General features: G+C 47.0%; 1 protein-coding gene across 1 annotated transcript in view; it reads right to left on the bottom strand.

Moving 5' to 3' along the window:
- Positions 1-20,574, bottom strand: part of FER1L6 (fer-1 like family member 6) — a 145,717-nt gene extending 125,143 nt beyond the window's left edge. The window contains exons 1-6 of the mRNA XM_047783301.1: positions 20,492-20,574; positions 13,444-13,564; positions 10,199-10,253; positions 9,971-10,102; positions 4,546-4,608; positions 402-480 (exon numbers count right to left, since the gene is read on the bottom strand). Of these exons, the coding sequence (XP_047639257.1) occupies positions 402-480; positions 4,546-4,608; positions 9,971-10,102; positions 10,199-10,253; positions 13,444-13,564; positions 20,492-20,567 (526 nt within the window). The 5' untranslated portion in view covers positions 20,568-20,574. The remainder of the gene's footprint in view (positions 1-401; positions 481-4,545; positions 4,609-9,970; positions 10,103-10,198; positions 10,254-13,443; positions 13,565-20,491) is intronic.
- Positions 20,575-24,416: the final 3,842 nt, after the last annotated feature.

Genomic DNA, 24,416 nt, shown 5'->3' on the forward strand with positions numbered 1-24,416 from the left:
ATTATTATTAAAGCATAGTTGATTTACAATGTTGCGCCCATTTCTGCTGTACAGCAAAGCGACCTAGACAGACCTATATAATATATACATTCTTTTCTCTTATGGTCTTCCATCGCGTTCTATCCCAAGAGATTGGATATAGTTTCAGGTGCTACAGAGTAGGCCCTCCTTGTTACCTATTCTAAATGTCATAGTTTGCATCTAAGTGAAGATTTAAAGAAAAAAATCTGCTCAGACGTGTGGACACAGAAGGCAGTTTTATCATTAGATTGCAAACTTTGAAGAAAAGAGCCATGTCTTGCTCAGTGTTATTGCGTGAAGGGATAAATGGATGAACAAACAGGTGAGCCAACCTCCAGGTGCCAGAGTAAGAGAGACATTGGGAGGCAAGGCTTCCTCACCAGGTTGGTTGTACACGGTCCCCAGGTCCACTTTGAAGGAGCCGATCAGTACACTTCCTATCAGCTTGTGGTGAAAGACCTGCGGAGAGAAGGCGCAGTGAGTCTAATAGCGCTAGATTTCTCTTTGAGGAGAAATCTATGAACAGGTTCATGACACGTCGAAGAGGATTCTGAGCCTTGAGCCTGGCCTTCGCTCTTTCCGGAGCACAGTGACCTTTGGGTATCAAGCCTCAGGGCTGCTGTACGGCACGTCCAAAGGACCTCATCCTCCGAGAAGGGTTTCAGCTGAAGCCTCTATTGAAGGACACCTAACACATCTTACCGCCTAAAAGGTTGTGTTGTGCTGTGTTTTGAGCCAAAAGGAACTCTAGAGCCGCCCGTCCTTCCACACACTCACCTCTGCCTGTTGAAACGACCCATCCTCCGACGCCTAGAGCAAATACCTCCTCCTCCAAGCAGCCCTTCCTGATCCTCCAAATAGAAAGTGTTCCCTTTCTCTCCTTAAAAGAGAGAAGAACAAAAAAAAAAAATCCCAGAGCTCTTGGCTCACAGCTATCTCAGAGAACTCATTAACTACTACCTTGCAAAGTTGCGAGGTTTTGGACACGTACAATGGTCCGAAAAAAGGAAGCTGTCATCCTCAGTATTTTGTCTGCTCAGAAGTCAGCTGAGTGCCTGGCTGGTTGGTTATAGCAGCACGTTTGAAGGCTAATGCTATGAAGATGAGAAGTTCTAAAGGAAGATGGCAGAGCTGGGCTTGGGTCCCGAAGAGCACTGTATGAGAAAGTGCTAAGGAACTAGGAAGAGGTTAACTTTTAGGCCAGAAAAAAAAAAACCGGGAGGGTGGACGAAGAGCAGTGGTAACTCCAATGTCTACAATGCTTGAACATCCTGCCATCTAGAAGAAGGAATAGGATGCTTGTGTGGTTCCCAAGCAACAGGAAGAGAGATTTCAGCTCACTAATAAGGGCAAGGTTTTTTTTTATTTTGGGTTTTTTGTTTGTTTGTTTGTTTGTTTTTGGTCTTTTTAGGGCCGCACCTCTGGCAGATGGAGGTTCCCAGGCTAGGTGTTGAATCAGCCACAGCTGCCGGCCTATACCACAGCCACAGCAATACCAGGTCTGAGCCGTGTCTGCAACCTACACCACAGCTCATGGCAACGCCGGATCCTTAATCCACTGATCGAGGCCAGGGAGTGAACCCGCATCCTCATGGACACGAGTCAGGCTCGTTACTGCTGCACCACAACAGGAACTCCAAGGGCAAGTTTTATAACAGAACTTCCCAGCAATGGAGTGGACTTTTTAGAAGTAGTGACCTCCTCAGCCCTGAATATAATCAAGTAGAGCCCAAGACCCTGTGTCCTGTGTCATGGAGGAGGCGGAGAGGGATTCCTGCACCAGCTGCCAATTGGACTGGACGGCCTCTGAGTTTCTTTCTACTGTAAAATTCAAGGAACTTCCTTCTACCATAAAACTCTGAGTTTCTTGGTTCAAGGACAGTGGCCTCTCTTCTACCCACCACGTGGTCTTGTTCATAATAAGCATTCAGTGAATGAATGACTAATTGAACGATGGTTAAGGGAGAGCCTCTTGTAGCTTCTGAACAGCTCCTTTTGGCAGAGGCAATATGAAATGATAAATTCAATTGACTTCAAAAAATGAGGAAACGACAGCCCTTTCCGTGTCCCTTTCTACTCTTCCTCCCTTGCCCGAACCTTGCAAGGGTGTTAGAAACCTGAGAGGAAGCAAGGGGAGTTCCCGTCGTGGTTCAACAGAAATGAATCTGACTAGCATCCATGAAGATGCAGGTTCGATCCCTGGCCTCTCTCTGCAGGTTAAGGATCCAGCTTTGCCGTGAGCTGTGTGTAGGCTGCAGAAAAGGCTTGGATCTGGCATTGCTATGGCTGTGGTGTAGGTCAGTGGCTACAACTCCAATTCAACCCCTAGCCTGTGAACCTCATATGCCATGGGTTTGGTCCTAAAAAGACAAAAAAAAAAAAAAAGAAAGAAAGAAAAAGAGAGAGAGAGAGAGGAAGCAAAGACAGTCTGGCTTGAGAAGGCGAGTTATTTAAGGCAAGGTGCACAAAAGTCCCCCATGCTGGCACGTGCAAATGCAGGTTCCCAAAGCCCTGAGCAAGAACACAAGCCTAATTCAAGCTCTCTTGTCAAGTTGACATCTCAGTCCCTGGGAATGGGATGGGAGGCAAGAGCCCCTAGGAGATTTTAAATAACAAATCACCCACCCAATATTAGCGCCAGGCATCCCCAGCATGGGCAAGCATTAGGTGATGGGAACACTGGGGCGTCTCACCCATGCAGGGCGGGAGCCTTGTGTGCCTGGGGCCATGGTCAAGGGAAGATGGTCTTTGGCACCAGCCGGGTCACCTACAGCCTGACTGTCCCAATAGCGTCTGCTTACAGCCCTCACCCCCTTCTCTCCCACACTGAATTTTTTCTGAACATGCTGGCTTTTGGTCCATGGACTAGCAGAAAACTTACACTAAACACTCCCCCCTCAGGGGGAGTTTCCCCTTTAAAATCTTTGGTCTCTATCCCTAAGGGTCATTTGGGGAGACCAAAGTACTTTTTTTCTTTCAAGTTAGAGGGACAGAGATAGGCAAAACCAGCTTTGATCCCATCTAAAAATCCACTTGCCCCACAGAGAGTCATGATCTTTGTGTAGGATACTGTGTAAAACCCAGCTGTCAACGGTTCCTCTGCAATCTAGACAGTCTCCTAGGAGCCTGTTAGAAGGCCGATCCCACAAACAGGTGGTTGCCTGAGCCATGCAATGAGACAACATCCTGAACAAAGTCCCAGGTCCCAAAATAGCTTCTCACCACCTGTCATCGGGCCTGAAATTCACATGTGAAGGAAGTTTTAGCTCCTGATGACTTTTCATCCTTGGAGTTACCGTCTTCAAGTACCGCCCGAAAGAGAATATTATGATTCCACTATTACCTAAGCCTTAATGCAGGGTTTATATATCATATATACACAAACATATGATATAATGCCCTGTAATGTACTATTTATCATAGAGATTGAGTGGGTGATAAAGACAGGCAAGGAAACCTTCAAGACAAGTTTTGTCATCTATGTAATTCTGATTAGGGCTGGTTTCACGGTCGAAAACATCTCCTCCTCTTCTCCATGCATCTTATGCTGTCACATAAAGCAGGAATTCTGTCCTTTCAGAATTCCCTGGGAAGGAAACATCTACCCTTCGACTTCGCATTCCCACCACTTTCAGGCCTGCACCCGCTCTTCATGGGAGGAGCTGTGGCTTCTCAGGCTGGTGAGAGAGAGACAAGATACCATCTGCTGCTCTCTGCTCCTTTACTGAGTGGTGTGAAGCTGGCAGTGATCCCAGCTGGCCTGCCCTACCCTCGTCCGGACTAGATGGCTCCATCACTGCCACTTTCCTTCTCATACCTGCCCTCCACCAGGTGACCATGCTAGATATGGCCCCTGGCTAGACCAGGACTCTGTCTGTCTCCACTCTTCTGACTTCATCTGTAGAGGCAGGAAATCACCCAGCCAGGCTGAGGAACGGTCTACACAGCAAGCCCAACTCCCCATGGGCAGGTCTTGATGTTTAATGCTCAGAGGCAACCATGAAGCCAGATGGCAACCACTTGCTCCAAATCACATTTTCTGATCCAGCGTGACTGATATATTTGTTCCTCCCTGATTCTTGTTCCTGTTTTTCTATTTATTACCAACTAGGAGGAGAAAGGGGTGTGTGCCGAATTATTCTTGTGGACCTCACCCCAAGAGAGAAACATTCGTTTGATAAAAAGAAAGAAATCAACTCAAAATGGCAAGCCATTAAGACGTCATGTATATTTCACGTATATATTTCCCATTCCTCTACATACATTAGGCTACAAATTCAAACGCTGACGGCTTGCTGATGGCTTATAACTTGCTTCCAACAAATCTAGATTTTCTTGAGGGGGGTTTATTCCCCCTACTCCTCCACACCTATTATTTCAAATTCTACCCTGTGGGTTTCAAACTCACCAACCCACACTCACACCCCTGAATCTATTCATCGCCAGGCAGACTGAGCTGCCCTAGGGAGTTCCCAATGCCTCTCTTCCACCTCCCCTCACCGCCCCCACCAACGATATACTCACTGAGATTTTGATGATCTTGTCAAAAAGATGCAACTGGGGCCCAGTGAAGTCGAAGACAAAGTACTGTAAAACATAAAATTTCTTCTGACCATAAATTCCAGGCTTGCATGTAAGACCTCTGTTCATGGATTAGCTTTAGCTCTGCAGGAGCTCTGCATTTAGTTCTAGCCAATTGCTGCAAGGCCCTCAGTGGCATAACTGTATCATCAATTGATTGGCCACTCCCGACGGAAAGGCATTTAATTTGTTTTCAATTTCTTTCAAATAGAAAAAAAAAATGTCATCCGTCACATCTTTGCACAACATATATATAAGTTTCCCTATACAAAGGGCATACGATGGGAACGGTTGGGTTGCAGCTTATGTGCATGTAACTTTTTAGTAGACAGCATGGATTTTTTTTTTTCCTAAAGGAGTTAAGCCACTGTACATTCCCACTGGCAGCCTATGAAAATAGCCATTTTTCATCTGCGATAATTTATACGGGAAAAGAACCTGAAGAAGAATGGATATGCATATTTGTATAACTGAATCACTTTGTTGCACAGCAGAAATTATCACAACATTGTGAATCAACCAAAGTGCAATAAAGCTTTAAAAGTGGGGTGGGGGGCAGGGGGAGAGAAAAAAAAAGAGCCATTTCTCCACACCCTGGCCAATCCCTGAATTGTCAATTTTAAATTATTCATTTAGTTATTTACTTGCCTCTCTATAATAATGAGTGAAAATTTATCTCGGCGTGGTTTGTTTTATTTATTTATTTATTTCATTGATTTTTCATTGCGCCTGCAGCCTGTGGGAGTTCCCTTGCCTAGGGACTGACCCCACACCACAGCAGCAACCTGAACCACCGCAGTGCCAATGCCAGATCCTTAAGCCACAACGCTACAAGGGAACTCCTCCGTGTGGTTTTTAATTTGGAGTGAGCGCGATTCAAATTTTATTTTCTCAGGATTTCTCAGCTTCAAACTTCCCTCTGAAATTCTCAGGAATGACTGGGGAGAGAATGAAATGAAATTCTGGATAAGGGAGATTTCTAATTTGAAGCAAATGATTGACTCTTAGTGTTGAAGAAAATCTTTAGACCAGTCTCCACATCCTATAGATAAGAAGACGAAAGATGTAAGAAATTAAAAGATGTGCCTAGAGTCATGCAGCTGTTCTTGCTGAGTCTGGGACCAAAGTGGAGTTGGCGTGAAGTCAAAACAATGGGAATGCAAGTGCTAGATGTTTCACCATCAGAACTTCATCGAGCCTCTCCAAATGTGAGGCAGGACATGTCCAAAGTAGAAACCTGGAGTAGTGCTTTGTTGTGGCTCGTGTGGTTTTTTGTTTTTTCCTTTCTTTTTTCCTGGAAAGTTCCCAGGCCAGGGGTCCAATTGGAGCTGCCGCCATGGCCTACACCACAGCCACAGCGACACCAGCTGCATCTGTGACCTGTGTTGCAGCTTGCGGCCACATCAGAGCCTTAACCCACTGAGGGAGGCCAGGGATGGAACCTGCATCCTCGCAGAGACTACGTCAGGTCCTTAACCTGCTGAGCCACAACAGGAACTCTCGGGTTGTGTGCTTTGAGGACTGATGGGAGTAGGGGAGTCAGAACTAGGAAGTTGTTTCAGAAATTATATTTGAGCCACAGGATGGAGGACAGCACGAGGACATTAGAGATGACAGCAGGGAGAGGACGAAGTGACCACTAACAGCCTGCTTTTAAAGGCAACATAGAGTTCCTGCTGTGGGTCAGCAGGTTACAAATCCGACTAGGAACCATGAGGATGCAGGTTCGATCCCTGGCCTCACTCAGTGGGTTAAGAATCCGGCGTTGCAGTGAGCTGTGGTGTAGGTCACAGATGTGGCTGGGATCCCATGTTGCTGCGGCTGTGGTGGAGGCCAGGAGCTACAGCTCTGAATTGACCCCTAGCCTGAGAACTTCTGTATGCCGCACATGAGGCCCTAAAAAGCAAAAAAATTAAAAAGAGACACAGAAAAACCTTAATGTAGAAGCTGAAAGATGTTGCCATATTTTATAATGAGACCTTCAAAAAGGCGGTCCTTCAATATCCATGAAAAGTTACATTATGTTCAGTGTCTCCTGTTTAAGAGAACAGGAAACTGTGTATAACAGTTCAGGAAGTTTTTCATACCTATGTTCCCACTTTTAAAGAATTTTGGTGTTCAGAATTTCTTTTATGTGCAAAACACATGAAGTTCTTCATTCTCTGGTCTATGAGATGCTATAGGTTGCTTTGGGCTGATAAATTCATTTTCGTGTTTATTGCCTTCCACCGAGATTCACACGTTTCAAACCCAACTGCCCAGTCCAGGTTCTCCAGGCCTCTGAGCCCACACATACGTTTCTAGCTGGGAAATACTCCCCCGCCTCTGCTAACTGGTTCCTTCAACATCTGATGGTCTTTGGGCTTGAAAATTGGAATCTAAATCTGTAACGAAGATTTTTTTGTCTTTTTTGTCTTTTCTAGGGCCACATCTATGGCATATGGAGGTTGCCAGGCTAGGGGTCCAATAGGACCTACAGCTGCCGGCCTACACCACAGCCACAGCAATACCAGATCCAAGCCATGTCTGCGACCTACACCACAGCTCATGGCCATGCTGGATCCTTAACTCACTGAGCAAGGCCAGGGATCGAATCCACAACCTCATGGTTCCTAGTTGGATTCATTAACCACCGCACCACGATGGGAACTCCGAGGTTTGCCATTTTAAAGCATTTTCATGCACATTATTTCATGTCACATCCATGCGGAAAGATGTGATGGAGAAGGGGAATACTACAGGGAGGAGAAAACTGACACGTAAATTCACGGTAAGAGGCTCCGAGGCAGGAGTAATAAAGAGGAAAGGAGTGAACAGCTCAAATGAGATTTGGAAATTTTCTGTTGATTTTATTATGCATATTCTCCCTGCCTTCCTTTTCAATTAGCACTCTCCCTAAAAAAGTTAATTAAGAGTTTACTGCATTTTTTGATAATTTATGGTTTCAGAGTGCCTGGGGCGGGGGCGACAAGCACTCTTGCACGCTGTTAGCTGGAGTATAAATTGTTACCTCTTTGGAGGGCAATTTGGTGATATCAAATTTTAAATCCATATACTTTTTGCCCCAGTTAAGCCATATAAATATCATTATAAGTAGCATCTAAAGGCTAAAAAAAAATTAATATCCATCAATGAGAGATTGACTGCTTTAATAAATTATAATGTATCAATGCAAAGGAAACGCTACAGCAATGAGGGGGGAAAAAGATTGCACTGAATTCCTTTCTTTCTTTTTCTTTTTCTTTTTTCTTTTCTTTTTTTTTCTTTTTCTTTTTTTTTTTTTTTGCCATGTTTGCGGCATGCAGAAGTTCCCAGGCCAGGGATCAAACCCATGCCACAGCAGCAACCCAAGCCACTGCAGTGACAATGCCAGATCCTTAAACCACTGAGCCACTGGGAAACTCCATGCTGTACTTCTTGATATAGACTAATCTCCAAGATACACTGTTTTGTGAAAAGACCAAAGTGCAGGACAATGTGTCTAGAATGCTACCATTTAGCTACAATATTTGTATGTATTCTTGTACATACTTGAATTTGGAAGGATTCGCAAATGCCTGGGGAGAATGGCTGCCTCCAGGGATGTGGGGCTAAGATATTAGAGGTCAAAAATCAGGGGGAAACAGATCATGTTATACTTTGTATCTTTTACTATTTTTTAAAACTGTGTAATCTTTTGCTTTAAAACTGATAATTTAATGCGCATAAATTTAGAATCTTTGTGTCTCTCTTTAATATTTTCCTTTACAATCTTTACAATGCTTAGAAAAATACTACTGTTGTACTTTCCAACACAGCACCCCTATTTCAAAACTAATAATTAAATTTTCAGTGTCTCTGCTATTCAAGAAAATGTATATCATGTCCCTAACCAAATTCCAACATATTTATCGACTATAAACCTAGATGATTGGGGGAGGAAATGAGTTTATAAGAAATTGGGGAGTTTCCTCATGGTGCAGTGGGTTAAGGATCCAACATTGTCACTGCTGTTCAAAGGTCGCAGCTGTGGCGAGGGTTTGATCCCTGGCCTGGGAACTTCCGCATGCCGTGGGTATGGCCAAAAGAAAAAAAAAGAAATTGGTACAACCACTATGGAAAACAATATGGAGTTTCCTTTAAAAATTAAAAACAGAACTGCCATAGGGTCCAACAATTCTGCTTCTGAGCACTTATCCAAATTAAAAAAAAAATTAGGGAGTTCCCGTCGTGGCGCAGTGGTTAACGAATCCGACTAGGAACCATGAGGTTGCGGGTTCGGTCCCTGCCCTTGCTCAGTGGGTTAACGATCCGGCGTTGCCGTGAGCTGTGGTGTAGGTTGCAGACACGGCTCGGATCCGGCGTTGCTGTGGCTCTGGCGTAGGCCAGCGGCTACAGCTCCGATTGGACCCCTAGCCTGGGAACCTCCATATGCCGTGGGAGCGGCCCAAGAAATAGCAACAACAACAACAACAATAACAAAAAAAAAATTAATTCAAGAGGATATATGCATCTCTATGTTCACGGCAGCATTACTTACAATAGTCAAGATATAGATGCAACCTAAATGTCCATCAGTAGAAGAATGGATAAAGAAAGTGTGATATATACATCTCTTGCAGAAAGAAGGGGGGCCGGGGCTGGGGGGTGGGAGAGAGAGAGAGAGGAATATTCCTCAGTCATACAAAAAAAAAAAAAAATGAATTAAATCTTGCCATTTTCAGGAACATGGGTAGACCTGGAGGGTATCGTGCTAAGTGAAGTGGGTTAGACAGAGGAAGCCAAATACCACGTGATCACTATATGATTTGTTAAAAAACCAAATAAACAGTATGAGACAAAAATAGACTCATAGATACAGAGAACAAACTGATGGTTGCCAGAGGGGAGGGATGTTGGGGAGATGGATGAAATAAGTGAAGGGGACTAAGATGTATAAATTACCATTATAAAATACACAAGGTACAGGAATGCCAACACAGCATAGCGAATACAGTCAATAATGTTGTGCTAACTTTGCATGGTGATAGATGGTAACTAGACTTATCACGGGGATCATTTCATAACAGAGAAAAAACCACACTACTATGTGGCACACCTAAAGCTAATAGAGTATAATAAGTCAATTATACTCCAATGAATATATGTTTTAAAAAGAAATAAGATGCTGAGTCTATAGACAACATAACAATGACTTTATAATCAGGAGGAATTCATTCCTTGCCTCTCCTTTGCACGGTCTGTTGGCTGAACTATGTGCGGCTGTTTGTAAGGAAGCTCAGAGAGTTTGCCGTGGGCTCAAATGAGGGATGGGAAGCAGTGACATGGGTTAGGGGTTAGGGTTAGGGGTGGTGGGGATGAGAGGGTGCCGGGGACCTCTGCGACTTACTTCATTGTAAAATGGGCTGTTGGTTCCTTCCTTCACTGTGCTTTGCTTCTTCTCGTCCCCGATCTCAATGATCACAACTGGGTCGATGTTCTCACCCACCAGCTGGCGGGCCTCCGTGATGTTTATGGCAATCTACAACACAGAGCGGCAGGTACACACTCTGGACCCGGCTGTTCCTTCACACGGGAAGAGCCGGGGGCGGCTGGGTCGGAAGAGCGCACCACTTACTTGATAATTTTGGGACCTGACCTCCCCCTCGTGGATCTTAGTCAACAGTTTTGCTCTGTCGAAAGAAAGTTTAACATGTTGGTTTCATTACGAAAGAAGCTACCTTAGAGCCACAAACCATCATAATGTTTCCCCAGGCATTTCTAAGAGCTTTTATTTATATCATGTTACCTATTCTCTCTCCATCTCGGGAGGAGATAAACATGAATGGATAAGTGATTTAACCTCTCTAGGACTCAGTTTTCCCATCTGAAAAATGGAACAGATAATAGCCCTTCCTGCATGAAATGACGGTTACCATGAAAAGATGGAACGCATACAAAGATTTAACCCAGGGCCTGGCAAGAATAAATGTCCACTCTTACTGTGAGTGTGATTATCAGTATCACTTATTTCTTATTTTATAGAATGAGAAACTGAAATGCTTCAGCCGAGCTGGGTCTAAATAAGGATCTCCCTTATCTGCTGTCTGATCCTATCCAAGGACCATTTGGCCATTTCTGGTGTATATAGCAATTCTGGGTTTTGCGATTGCTTCTGGAAAAAAAAAAAAATGGTAAGAAAGAAGGAACGACCAAGATGCCACCTCAGTGAGATTTCACATTCCAGGGGATTTCATTTATGTGGACTGTCACGCGTAATTGAAAACTGATGTGCAACACCTGGGCATTTAGATTGGATAATAACAGAAAGAGAGGAAAAGTCCCTGTTGTCCCAGAAGCGGCAACGGGTGGGAAATAAACTGAGCTCAAGTCCCGACTGAGTTTTATTCTCTTGCCTTCTGGCAATACTGCATTTGCCTCCATTCCATTTCTGCTGCTGATGATGCAGTCTTGCAGAGAATGGAATAAACTCATAAAAAATCTCAAGGCTTTGGAGTCAGACTGATCTGAATTAGGATATTTGTCTTCTTCAATGTTGGGACGTTAGCCTTCAGGTCCTCATTTGAAAGTGGAAATAATTATTTCTACCACATAGGGCTGCTCTGAGATGCAAAGAAATATGGCAGGTAGGAAAGGGGTGGTATCAAAGGGTATCTGTTCATTTAATAAAATGGCGAATCTATACCGATCACTTACTCTGTGAAAGCTCTGCACTAGTCTCAGAGGAAAGACAAACATGGACAAGCCATCGTCTTGGTCCTCGAAGAGCACGCAGTCTTTCTGGGGGAGGGAGGACCAAAGCATATAAAGAGAAAACTCGTGGAATTCCCATTGTGGCTCAGCAGGTTACGAACCCGACTAGTATCCATGAGGATGCAGGTTCGATCCCTGGCCTCGCTCAGGGGGTTAAGGATCCGGCGTTGCTGTGAGCTTCGGTGTAGTTAGTGATGCATTTCAGATCCCTTGTTGCTATGGCTGTGGAGTAGTAGGCTGGCAGCTGCCGCTCTGATTCAACCTCTAGCCCCGGAACTTCCATATGCTGCAGGTGCAGCCCTAAAAAGCAAAAAAAGAGAGAACCAGTTAGTATAAAGGGTGTCATAGAAAAAAAAAATACAAGTTCAGAGAAGAGAGAAACTCAGGAGATCTGAAGTAAATAACAAAGACGTCACTGTGAGGTCAGATTTGAACTGAGCATTGGTGGGTGAGTAGCATTTTAGTTGATGGAGAATGCATGACCAAGGAGAAGGAAAAAGGCTAGTACTCCTTCCTTCTCCTTTTCCTGCCTTCCTCCATTCATTCAGTGCCATTACCCTAGTGAAATAAATGGCAAGGGATCCCTTAAAGGATATTAAAAAATAATTGAAATCCTGACTCTGGGGTTTGGAGGGTGGAGGTTGCCTTGGTGCAGTGTAGGAGGAAGGAGATGTTGCAGTAAGTATGAGCATGCAAATTTCACATCTTCTTCTAAGAATCAACCTCTGAGCTATTACCTTTTCTGATTTCCACCTGTCTCCCACCCCCTCTGCCCTGATATGCATACCCGTGTGCCATCCTGTCACAGCCCAGTAATAACAACTCAGGATCTGCCACACAAGGAAGCACTGATTTATTCTACTGATAGCAGCAACTCTGGGGTGAAAAGGAGAGAATGGCACGAGGAATAATCAAGCGTAAGAAATTGACATAAACAAATACGGTAGACTGAAAGCATGGACAGCCCCAGTTATTGGCTTCCTTGTATACAGGCTCTTTACCCAGGAACCTGTGGTCTCCTCTTGCTGTGACATGGGCTGAACTTGTGATTTTCATTGGCCAATGGAATGCAGCAGAAATTATTTTTGCCAATTCCAAGCCTAGGCTCAAGAGATCTTGTGTATTTCTGTTCTTGCTCTTGGAACTCCACCCATCATCACCACTGGAAGAAGCTCAGACTAGCCTGCTGGAGGATTAAATACATTTGGAAGAGAGCCCAGTGGTTCCAGGTAGAGCCCACCACTAACCGACCCTCAAACTAAAATCAGCAGAGCTGCCAAATGACAACAGACACATGAGTGGTGTGCTTGTGATTATCTGGAACCAGTAAAACTATCCAAATAACCCACTGACTCATGAGCAATAATAAATGCATATAGTAAGCCACTGAGCTTTGGGGTGATTTGTTACACACCAATAGCTAACTGATATGGCAAATCGCATGCAGAAGGCCAGGTTGTTGTGAGATTTTTTTTTTTTTTGGTCTTTTTAGGGCTGCACCTGCAGCATATGGAAGTTCCCAGGCTAGGCATAGAATTGGACCTGTAGCTGCTGGCCTACACCACCACCACAGCAACTTGGGATCCAAGCCATGTCTGCCACCTACACCACAGCTCATGGCAGTGCCATATCCTTAACCCACTGAGCAAGGCCAGGGATTGAACCTGTATTCACATGGCTGCTATTCAGATTCGTTTCTGCTTAACCACCATGGAACTCCTGTTCTGACCTTTTGTTGGCAGCATAAGAATCCCTTTTTCATTTGGAACAAACACAAAGCTAAGATATCTAGTATCTTGATGAATGAAGGAGCAGGTGAAGAACAGCTCCAGATTCTGCTTCCTGCTGCTGCTGTCACTCCTGAACTACAAGGAACGTGCAGACCTTAGCTGAGGGGATTTAAGACTAGAAGTTGGTAGAGCGGGGGCCCTGGCAAGCACTGCCACAGAAAAGGCAGAGGCACGCAGTGTTGCCTTCCTGCCTCTGCCCTCTGACTCCTTGTAGATGGTGACTAGATGTTATTCTCCATTCTCCCAGAGCCTGCAGGGGTACCTGGCACAGGGAAGGTGCTCACTCAACATCTGCTGATTGCCTGTATCAACACCGTACCTTCTCTTTGGTGGAGCAGAGGGGACCGGACTGATAGAAGCACTGTCGTAAATCAAATCTCCTCCCAATCCTTCCTGGTGAGAAGGCCCCTCCTGCAGTGCTTCAACATCACTTTGACCATCTAGAGAGGCAAACAAAGGGGAAAATCTATTAGACATGACCCACCGTGGCGACCTGAGCCTTGACTCTGTCCAAGGCTATGCCAGCACCATAGACATATGAGGAGACCAGAAAACAGCCCTTGGCCACATGGACCTTGATCTTACTGGCAGACAAGCCAGACACCACATCTTACAGGCAGAAAAAAAAAAAATGCACCTTCTATCTGTTTCCCCCAAAAAGAGCAGATTTATATGCATGTTTTGTGGAATTATGGGGTATGAATTTAAAGATGTGCTTTCAAGTCATGACCTCGCCACCTCAGACTTGGACAACTAATTTATTCTCTCTGAACCTCGTGAGCAAAATTGAATATGCATAAGAATTCCCCGGGAAGCTGTTAAAATGCAGATTCCGATGCACAAAGTCTGGACTGGGGCCCACAAGCATGCATTCCTACAAGCAAGTTCCCAGGTGAGGCCATTCCTGCTGTCTGTGGGCTAATTTGGAATAGCAAGTTGTCATAGGTTGAAGAATGTTCCCCAAAGAGATCATATCTTTGTGCCTTTTCATAAATGTAATTTTACACTGAACCTCAATATACAATACATATGGGTTTACCCCAAGCTGTTCTATGTGCCGTGACGTTAGGGGACCACGGACTGAAACTGCCCACCTTGGCCAAGCATGAAAACAACCACTTGCACGAGTTGTCTCACAACAGGAGGCCCTGATAAGGAGCAGGGCGCTGCCCTAAAGTCTACCGGAAGACCTTGGGCGGGCCAAAAGGAAGAAGCAAACAACGAACCTTCCAGGATTCTTGGCGCTGGAATCATCTTGGCTGAGAGGTGCATGCACCACCGATGGGCTGAACAAGATGCTTGGCCAAAAACAACCCAGAAACTAATTCCCCCATTAAACCAGAAACTATGAGCCACATGGCAGAGCAGTTCTCCTGGGTTCCCTTACCCTGCTGCTCTCTCCCGGGCGCCCCTTCCCAGTAAAGGCTTCTGCTTTGTTAGCACGTGTGTCTCCTTGGACAATTCATTTCCAAATGTTAGACAAGAGCCCATTCTCGGGCCCTGGAAGGGGTCCCCCTTCCTGCAACAATGGGGTAGGCTTCAGAGCAGGGGATCCCCTGCCAGCCTCACCACTACCCTCTTAGGGCATGTGTGAAGCCATTTCTTAGAACCCTTGGGACTCAACTGGTGAGCTTGTCAATTTAATCATCTCGAAACTCCTTCTAGCTTTGATGTATTTGGGTTCTCTGATCTCAATCATCGAACTGAGGAAAACAGTACAGAGTTGGAAGACGGATGGAATAATGAAGCTCTTGATGCCATAGCAGTTCATGGACATGGGCCTAGAGGTGTCCAGTAGTTATAGAGAGGATGACTGCTCTGATCCTTCTCTCACTCAGGAAACCAAAGTCAAGGCCAGCCTGCAGAAACCCCAGAAAGAATGTCAGCACCTGACGGTGCTCCTTGAAGCACGAAGGTGAAATTAAGACATGCTGCCATCCTGCTAGACCACAAAGACCTCAAGAATGAGAATATTTCAGGTTTCCCCTGAATATTCTTAAATACCCTACAAAGGGCAGAAACTGGGCTAGGTTAGAAGTTCAGGATGGAGGAACTAACTAAAATCCCTCTAGGGGTTTATGGTTCGAGAAGGTGAGACAGACCTGGAGGCAGGAAGGCAGTCAGCTAAAGCTTCATCCGTAACTTACATTCATTCATTCATTGAGATCCTATGTTCTCTCCAATCTACTCACCAAGCAGCGTCCTTCTTTAAAAAAAAAAAAAAAAAAGAGGATATTTCTCTTTTTAAAACCCCTCAGTGAAGAGGGAGGCAGGAGGGGGTGGGAGGGACTGGGAGTTTAGGGTTAGTAGATGCACATTATTACATTTAGAATGGATAAGCAACGAGGTCCTGCTGTACAGCCCAGGGAGCTATATCCAATCTCTAGGAATAGACCATGATGGAAGGTAATATAAGAAAAATAATGTATATATATGTCTGACTGGGTCACTTTGTTGTGCAACAGAAATTGTAAATTAAATAGAATACAAATAAAACCCCCCAATGTCTTGCCGTAACACTTAAAGTCAATCCAAAGTCCATACATGACTCTAATTCCCTGTCCTACCTGGATCTCATCTCCTCCTCGTGGCCACCTGCCCCTCTGGTTCCCGCTTTCCTGCTTTCTAGTCACACAGGCCTAATTCAGCTCCTTCTAACAAGCTCTCTCCCACTTGGGGTTTTTCTTCCCAGGCATCCTCCCACCTGAGCTGACCCCCCCCCCCATCCCCGGGGGCCTCCAGCTCATCTTTGATGTTTTAGCTTAAATGTTATCTCTCCAGGAAGCCCCTCTCAGACCAAAAAAGAGAACTTCCAATCATCTCCACTTAATCACATTGCCTTTTTCTTTGTAGCATCTCTCTCCACTTGGTTTTTTCTTTGCTTGCTTTTTAGGGCCATACCTGCAGCATATGGAGGTTCCCAGGCTGGGGGTGGAATCGGAGCTACAGCTGCCGGCCTGCACCACAGCCACAGCCATGCCAGATCCTTAACCCATTCATCAAGGCCAGGATCGAACCTGCATCCTCATGGATCCTAGTCAGGTTTGTTAACCACTGAGCCACAAAGGGAGCGCCACTTCTCCCCATTGTAGTGCAGTTACCTCATCAGGGTCCTCGTGGATAACAGATGGCCCATCTAGAATGGGATGATTCGAGGACTTTTTACAAAGGCATGGGTTAACCAAAAAGGGTCCTAGAGCTAGCAGGGGCTCATGGCAGCCGAGCTGTTACCACTTGGAGCCCCCCCCCCAACCCAAAATGAGGATTGAGATTGACTCCCAGAACCTGGAAGGAGAGAAAGTCAGGTCCAGTCGGCTTCCCCAGGAGGAGGAGTAACCGTCTCTCAGGAGAGACACATCGAACCACTGCATCCTGACCTCACTCCCCTCACTCCATCAGACCTCCTGCCCACTGGGACAGGGACCTGTGCCAGGCATCCGTAGATGACAGCCTCCTGGGACAGAGAACAGGTGGACAAGGGTGGAGAATGGATCTGGAGGGACAGATGGAAGAGGCCTCTCCGGGGCTGTTCTCCCTTTAATTTTCTTTCTTTCTTTCTTTTTTTTTTAGATCTTTTTTAGGGCCGCACCTGTGGCATATGGAGGTTCCCGGCCTAGGGGTCAAATGAGAGCTGTAGCAGCTGGCCTACACCACAGCCACAGCAACGCAGGATCCAAGCTGCATCTGTGACCTACACCACAGCTCTCAGCAACGCCGGGGCCTTAACCCACTGAGTGAGGCCAGGGACTGAACCTGTGTCCTCATGGATACTAGTCAGATTTGTTTCCGCTGAGCCACGACGGGAATTCCTATTCTCTCTTTAAACTCTTCAATGTCACTACTGTATACCCGGAACCAAGCACAGGAACACTCAGCAGACATTCCATTAACATTTGTTGAGTAAATGAATGAATGACGATCAAAGGAGGTACCCAATGACTATTTATTGGTAACTAATTAATGGATGGGTCAGGGTAATCAGAGTTTTAAGAAATTAAGGGGTAAAGAGTTCCCATTGTGGCGCAGTGGAAATGAATCCACCTAAATCCATGAGGACATGGGTTCAATCCCTGGCCTCCCTCAGTGGGTCAAGGATCCAGCATTGCCATGAGCTGTGGTGTAGGTTGCAGCTGTGGCTCTGATCCCACGTTGCTGTGGCTCTGGTGTAGGCCGGCAGCTGTAGCTGATTTGACCCCTAGCCTGGGAACCTCCACATGCCACAACTGTAGCCCTGAAAAGCCAAAAAAAAAAAAAGGGGGGGGGATAGCCATTATGTCTCAAAATACACAGAAAAGAGCCATCGACTTTGAGACTCTCTAAACATTTCACCCACGAAGGTCCTAACTTCCAGTCAGGCCAAGAAGCAAAGACCAATTTGAGTTCTGTTCCACAGACTGTTTTGTCAGCCTCTTACAGGGTCAGCCCCTGGCCAGCAGGATGGATGCTATTTATTTTCCAGGAGGGGCCCAATTTCTCTCCGCCCTGTTTGCTTTGTGGGCTGAAGACTTGAATTAGAAGGAACCACGAGCCCAGGAGCCGCCTCCTCCGGGATGCCTGCGGTGGACTGCCCTGAGTCCCTCCCAGCTTGTCCTTTTCTTGCTGCACACTCAGTAAGTTTCCCACCTGGAGGCTGACCCGTGGGCTGGGAAAGCCTGGGTTCTGGTGTAATACTGACCTAGGCCCCAGAGCCAGCTTCTCCACTTGTTGGCTCTTGACTTTGAGCAAGAGTTCCCCTCTCTGAACCTCTTATAAAACAGGGACAAAGGAATCTACATTGCAGGTCCAGTAAAAAGCAGCAGGGGCTTATTCAACGTGTCATAAATACTAAAATACCATGTTTCATAAGGTCCTTGCAGGAAGGAGCTGGCCTTGCTCAGCACAGTCTATTGCAAGTTCAGCATTTCAAGGACACCAGGAAAGACCCCACAGTCCTTTGCCACCGACACTCCGATACCTTCAGTTTGACTAAATAGACAAGTGCCTCTATTAAGCTTTCAAGTCTTGTCTCCGTTTAAAATGTAAGGCCTCTCTATCTCATCCAGGATGACTTAATCATTACCACTGGCACTTCAGGACACATGAGTTTCCCTATTTTTCTATTGCCTTTTTTTTTTTTTTTTTTTACATTTAGAAAGCGGGGGGGCCAGGAGGCACTCTGTCCCACAGAACAAAGGCCCTAGGCTTTAGCCCACAGGATTTTTAGTAAGGAAGGTGATGAGATTATTATATAATGGGATTAAGGAAGGTGACAAGATTAGTGGGCAGGGATAGGCAGAGGCAATAATGAGATTATCATCTTTGTGTAATATCCAAGGTATCCTTAGGACACAGTGCAGCTGTTTATAGAATAACACGGTTAATGCTAAGTCCTTCATCTTGTCTTTGAACCTGTTTTTCTATTGTAAGTTTAGGTTTTACCCGAAGGTAAGGAGTGGGGTTGGGGGTGGGGCAAAGGACTAGAGGGCACCAGCAGGGGATGGCAGTGAAGGGGTGAAGGACACCCCTCAAGGAGATGTGCAGGGTAAAGATAAAGCACACCTGCCGTGCTGTTTTTGGTTTAGAAAAGGTCCAGAAAGCTAACCTTGGCGTTCCCGTCGTGGCTCAGTGGGTTAAGAACCCAGCTAGTATCCATGAGGATGTGGGTTGGATCCCTGGCCTTGCTCAGTGGGTTAAGGATCCAGTGTTACCACAAGCTGTGGTGTAGATTGCAGATGCAGCTCAGATCTGGCGTGGCTGTGGCTGCAGTGTAGGCTGGCAGCTGTAGCTCCGATTCAACCCCTAGCCTGGGAACTTCCATGTGCTGCACATGTGGCCCTAAAAAGAAAAGAAAAAACAAACAAACAAACAAAAAAAACCCCAGAAAGCTAGGAGTTCCTGTCGTGGCGCAGTGGTTACCGAATCCAACTAGGAACCATGAGGTTGCAGGTTCTATCCCTGGCCTTGCTCAGTGGGTTAAGGATCTGGTGTTGCCATGAGCTGTGGGCTCAAGAAAAGGCAAAAAGACAACCAAAAACAAAAACAAAACAAAACAAAACAAAAAAACAGAAAGCTAGCCTTGAACTGGCTATTGTCAGGGCCGCATAGCAGAAGTCTCCAGACACTACCTCAGCCCTGTGTCCATCAGAAGCAGTTGATGGTGTTTGATTCAATAAAACTGAGTGTCTACCTGAGGCGGGGTCTGGCCTGCACTGGCACAGGCCACACTGTGACTGGGGGCTTTGCTCTTTGGGAGAAGGAAGTGGCCCCTTCTAAGTGCAGAAATCAGAGAGCCTGGCTCTACATTTCGATGCCGCTGCTTCTGGCTCTGCACCTCCCGTGCTCAGGGCTGGCCTCCTGAGTCTGTGCAGCCCCACGGGGCCCTGTGATCGGGAGGGCCTCCCTGCCCTTGGCTTAAGGCTCTGCAGGCACCATCCAAACACCCTTAATCAGTTCTTCTTGTTTATTTTTTTCTTTTCTTTCTTTCTTTTTTTTTTTGTCTTTTGTCTTTTTAGGGTCACACCCACAGCATAGGGAAGTTCCCAGGCTAGGGGTCAAATCAGAGCTGCAGCTGCCAGACTACACCACAGCCACAGCAACGCCAGATCCAAGCCACATCTGTGACCTACATCACAGCTCATGGCAATGCCAGATCTGTAACCCACTGAGCGAGGCCAGGGATCGAACGGCACAACCTCACGGTTCCTAGTCGGATTCGTTTCCGCTGTGCCATGATGGGAATTCCATCCTTCATCGGTTCTTCCTAACGGCTTTGCGCTTTCATTTTGCATGGGCTGGGCTATTCTACAGCTGGTCTATCCCACGCTTGGCTTATCCTCTGCATCTCGGTAACCTCATTTGTGAAAGCGGGATAACCGCCCCGCCTGGTGGGATGCTGGAGGGGTTAAGAGACAGTGTATGTAAAGCCTCCCCCAGAGCAGCTGCTACCCTCCCTCTGATTTTCAAAATCTCACGTGATTCTCCCCAAGACCCTGTGCGGTCAGCCCAGCTGCCCACATCCCACCCTCCTAACAAAGGGAGAAGCTAGGACTTGCAGCGGCTGAGTGACTTATCATTGGGCCACAGAGCACATCAGAGCAGAAGCAGGAGCTCCGATCCCATCACTGCCTCCTTGGGGACCCCCTTCCACAGCCCAGCAGGTATCCACCCACCCCGTTTGGCCCAGTGACCAGAGGACCAGTGGCACTGGAGGTGGGGGAGTGGCCTTGGCCCGCACTAGGGACTGGCAGGGTCTGAAGCCCCAGAATGCACCCCATTCCTCACCTTGGTCCCACAGAGAGTGAACCCCAATCTCACGCAAGGAGCCATCAAGTCTGTGAGACCAGTAGGCCCCAGGGTAGTGGTCCCTCCCCACCCCCGAAACGCCTCACCTTGGGCCCCCTTGTTGGCAAGGATTAACCCCTTCTCTGCTTTCTTCTTCTTCTTCTTCAGCTTCAGCCCGAACATCCCCTTTCTGGGGGAAAAAAAAAAAAAAAAGAAGAAGAAAAACTTAAAAATACAGTAATAGTAACTTTGACTCATTCAGCCCTGTTAGGAGAAAAGAAACACACAGACACACAGAGAGTTCTTCTGGCAGCTGACCAACCTCCTCACCCACCCTGCATGGGCATCAAAAGACAAGTGTCAGGATGACCCAATATGCTCTTCAGACAGCTCAACTTCTGCAGAAACCACATAAACGCCACCTGAACAAAAATCATGAGGTTCACCTAGAACCACACTTAAATGAGGCATGATAACCGCATGAGCTACTAGGCGCACTAGCTATGAACCTACTAACCGCGCCAGCTGTTTCTCCATTTCTCTTTACTCACCTGTACCAGGCACCCAAAACAAATGGTGTCATTTAATCATGACAGCAACCTGCTCCTACCCATGTCACAGATGCGAAGCCAAGGCTCAGAGAGAGCAGGTAAAGTTTACAAGGTCACCCAGCTCCCACGTGTCCGAGCTACCCCTGGAACCAGGACTGCCTGATTTTAGAGCCCAGGCTTTAACCACTGGGCTGCCTGAGGCCCCCTTGTCCCCCTGAGCAGAATGAGCACACTCTCCACGGAGGGGCTCCCTGACTACTTTTGAGGTCAAGAGGCCCTGGGATTTGTTGAGGTCATGCCACAAGCACACAGATCAGCTGACACATGGCATATGCCCAGAACGCCAGCTACTACTATTATTATTATTAGCTGTAAGCCCAAGGCTGTTTGGGGACCTCCTTCTCATCCCAGGAAAGGGCCCCAGTCCACTCTCTCTAACTGATACCAGGAGCATCTCTGACCCTCTGCCCACCTCCTGAGAGAATCCCTTTCTGGAGCTGTGTGGAAGGATGGAAGGTCAGAAAATGTGCCGGCCTTGGTTGGACATCAGCTGTGACAAGAGCATCCTTGAAGTCTCCCAGGAATCTCTGATACACCAGGGGAACTCCCTCTGTCTGACATTTCTTGAAAGAAATTCCCAATAATAGCTTTTGCATTCCTGCTTTCAGAGGAGAGTTACTGAGCAGAGGTCCCAAGGCCAGCCCCTTCCAGACCCTGAACTGCCACTGGGGGGTCCCCAAGGGCTCCCTGCCATATTATCATCTCTCGTAGGCAGAATGTGATGTTTTTCGGAACTTGGCTGGCCAGCTCTACAGAATGACTATTTGAGAAGGCTGGCCACTTACATCTGAAAACAGGAAGTTGCTACCAATACATGACCGTGTCTACCAGAGGGAGGCTTAACGTTCCTGGCAAAATCTGACCTCTTCATCCTGGATGGCCTTGGCATTCTGAACCCTCTTGAGGGGAAGCCGGTGACTGAGGCATTGGGGCCCCAGGTCACTGTCATGGGCATGAGAGGAAGGAGAGATGTCCCATGTCTTGGAGACAGGCTTCTCCAAAACCAAGTGCCTGTGACCCTGCGGTCCACTAGACACGCCAAAGGAAGGATTACAGGATACGAATGTCCAGAACCACCTTCAGTGATTTTTCTTTGATTTGGGGGACGAACCAGTGCTGAGAAGGTCTGCCCTAGACACAGCTCAGACCCCCTCCAGGGGAAGCCCGAAAGCATCCCATCATGTCCAAAGAATTTACAACCAGCACCAGTCTCTGGGGTGGACTGATGTTTGATTCACAAACACACAAGGTTGTTTGCCTGAAACCCTGACTCAGTCATCAAGGGCACTCCCTGCGTGACTCCCAGCATGAAAAAGCTTCTGGATGAAAATTGATTTCTCCTCCTTGGCCCTGTGACAGCCACAGTGTCAAGAGGGCATGGCTTGCCAGCCCTGAAAGATCGTGCCCCAGGCACATCAGATAAATTGGAGAGTAAATTAGAGCCACAAGACGCAGCTCAGGGCCCTGAGTGAGTCCACCTGTTAGGCTCCAGAACTGGGGGCTGGATGCTTAACTCAGATGAGCACATTTCCTTCACACGTGACTGGGTGTCTCTTATCTAGTCTGCAGAGTAATGTTAAAAAGGAAACAGTGCTTTTTTTTTTTTTTTTTGTCTTTTTGTTATTTCCCTTGGCCGCTTCCGCGGCATGTGGAGGTTCCCAGGCTAGGGGTCTAATCGGAGCTGTAGCCACCGGCCTACGCCAGAGCCACAGCAACGCAGGATCCGAGCGACGTCTGCAACCTACACCACAGCTCATGGCAACGCCGGATCGTCAACCCACTGAGAAAGGGCAGGCACCGAACCCGCAACCTCATGGTTCCTAGTCGGATTCGTTAACCACTGCGCCACGACGGGAACTCCCGGAAACAGTGCTTTTAAAATGTAAAACATGCTATAAACTATTACAGCGTTGATGATAAGAAAACTGGCCACCATATTCCCCTGAGTGAGTTTAAGACTTTTTTATGTGTGTGTCTTTTTTTAGGGCCACACCCATGGCACATGGAGGTTCCCAGGCTAGGGGCTGAATCAGAGCTGTCTCCGCTGGCCTCCGCCACAACCACAGCCACGCCAGATCTGAGCCATGTCTGTGACCTACACCACAGCTCATGCCAATGCCGGATCCTTAACCCACTGAGCGAGGCCAGGGATCGAACCTGCGTCCTCATGGATACTGGTCAGATTCATTTCTACTGAGCCACAATGGGAACTCCAGTTTAGGCCTTTTTAAACATGCTTTGACCCTCACCGTGAGCCAGGAACACCACGCTACATTCGTTATCCCTGAGGAGTCCCCCAGTGAGAGCGAGGCATATGCTATTATTACCCGTGTTTATAAACAAGAGGTGGCCAAGGGTTTCCAGCCAATACACTGGCATCAGCAAGGAGGTCAGGAAGTTACCTCGTAAGTCTTTGCGGATGTCACCATCACACCCCAGTCCCCATCTCCAGTTTGCCGAGGATTACCCCACAGGGACCCTCTCACCTCGTAGAAAGGATGGGCCTCTCTGGTTTAGGGGCTATTGCATCGCCTCCCAGGGCCACCCCAAGGTAAGTCAAGAGACACACAGAAACCCCCATACTAACCTGGTCTCCTCAGGGTGAAATCTACCATGACTCCGATATCTGCATCCAAACAACGAGAGCATTAAACAGTGCAGGCGTTTAGCTTGCTTCCACACATCTGTCCCGGGGTGGGGGGAGTGTCGCTGCACGTGGACCCCAGGGCTGGCGCTGCCAGGGAGGCAGCCAGCCTGGCACACAGAAAGGGGAGCTGGGCCACTGGAGTCTGGGTCTCATCTATGCCGCTTTCTGACTATGTCTCTGGGGCTGGCTACTGAGCACCAGACTCTTCTCCTGCAGGAAGAGGCGGCACAGTTAACTCCTCTTTTCTCCCTGGGATGTCGTGTATGTGACCTCATTGGACCCTCATGCTGAACTGCTAAAAGCTCTGCAAATAGCTACTTTATTGCCATGTCCAAGGTCCAGGGGAGCTGGGATTAGGCAATGGTTTGCTACCAGGTTCTCCGCGTGGCTTTCCACTTGTGCCATCAGATTCCCCTTCCAGAATTACCTCTTCTACCTTCAGTGCAGCACAGAAGCAGCTCAGGCCTAAAGGCCAAACACTAAGTTAATTGCATCAATGGGTGTCAAGAGTGCCCGCCCCTGCTGCTCCCCTTTCCACCTTAGAGGACATGGGTCGCCTCTGCACCTCACCCTCCAGACCTGGTCATAACATCCAGTGTAGGAAAAAAAAAAACAAAAAAAACACTTTGACTTCTTTGATTTGTGAATTTCTTTTTATGATACTCTTATAAAGGCTTAAAAAATACATTTCATTTAATAAAACTCCTTTATCAAAGACAACCCACGGATAGGAGAAAATATTTCCAAGTGAAAGGACTGACAACGGACTAATCT

Source organism: Phacochoerus africanus, chromosome 6, assembly GCF_016906955.1.
Source record: "Phacochoerus africanus isolate WHEZ1 chromosome 6, ROS_Pafr_v1, whole genome shotgun sequence".
NCBI classification, from domain to species: Eukaryota; Metazoa; Chordata; class Mammalia; order Artiodactyla; family Suidae; genus Phacochoerus; species Phacochoerus africanus.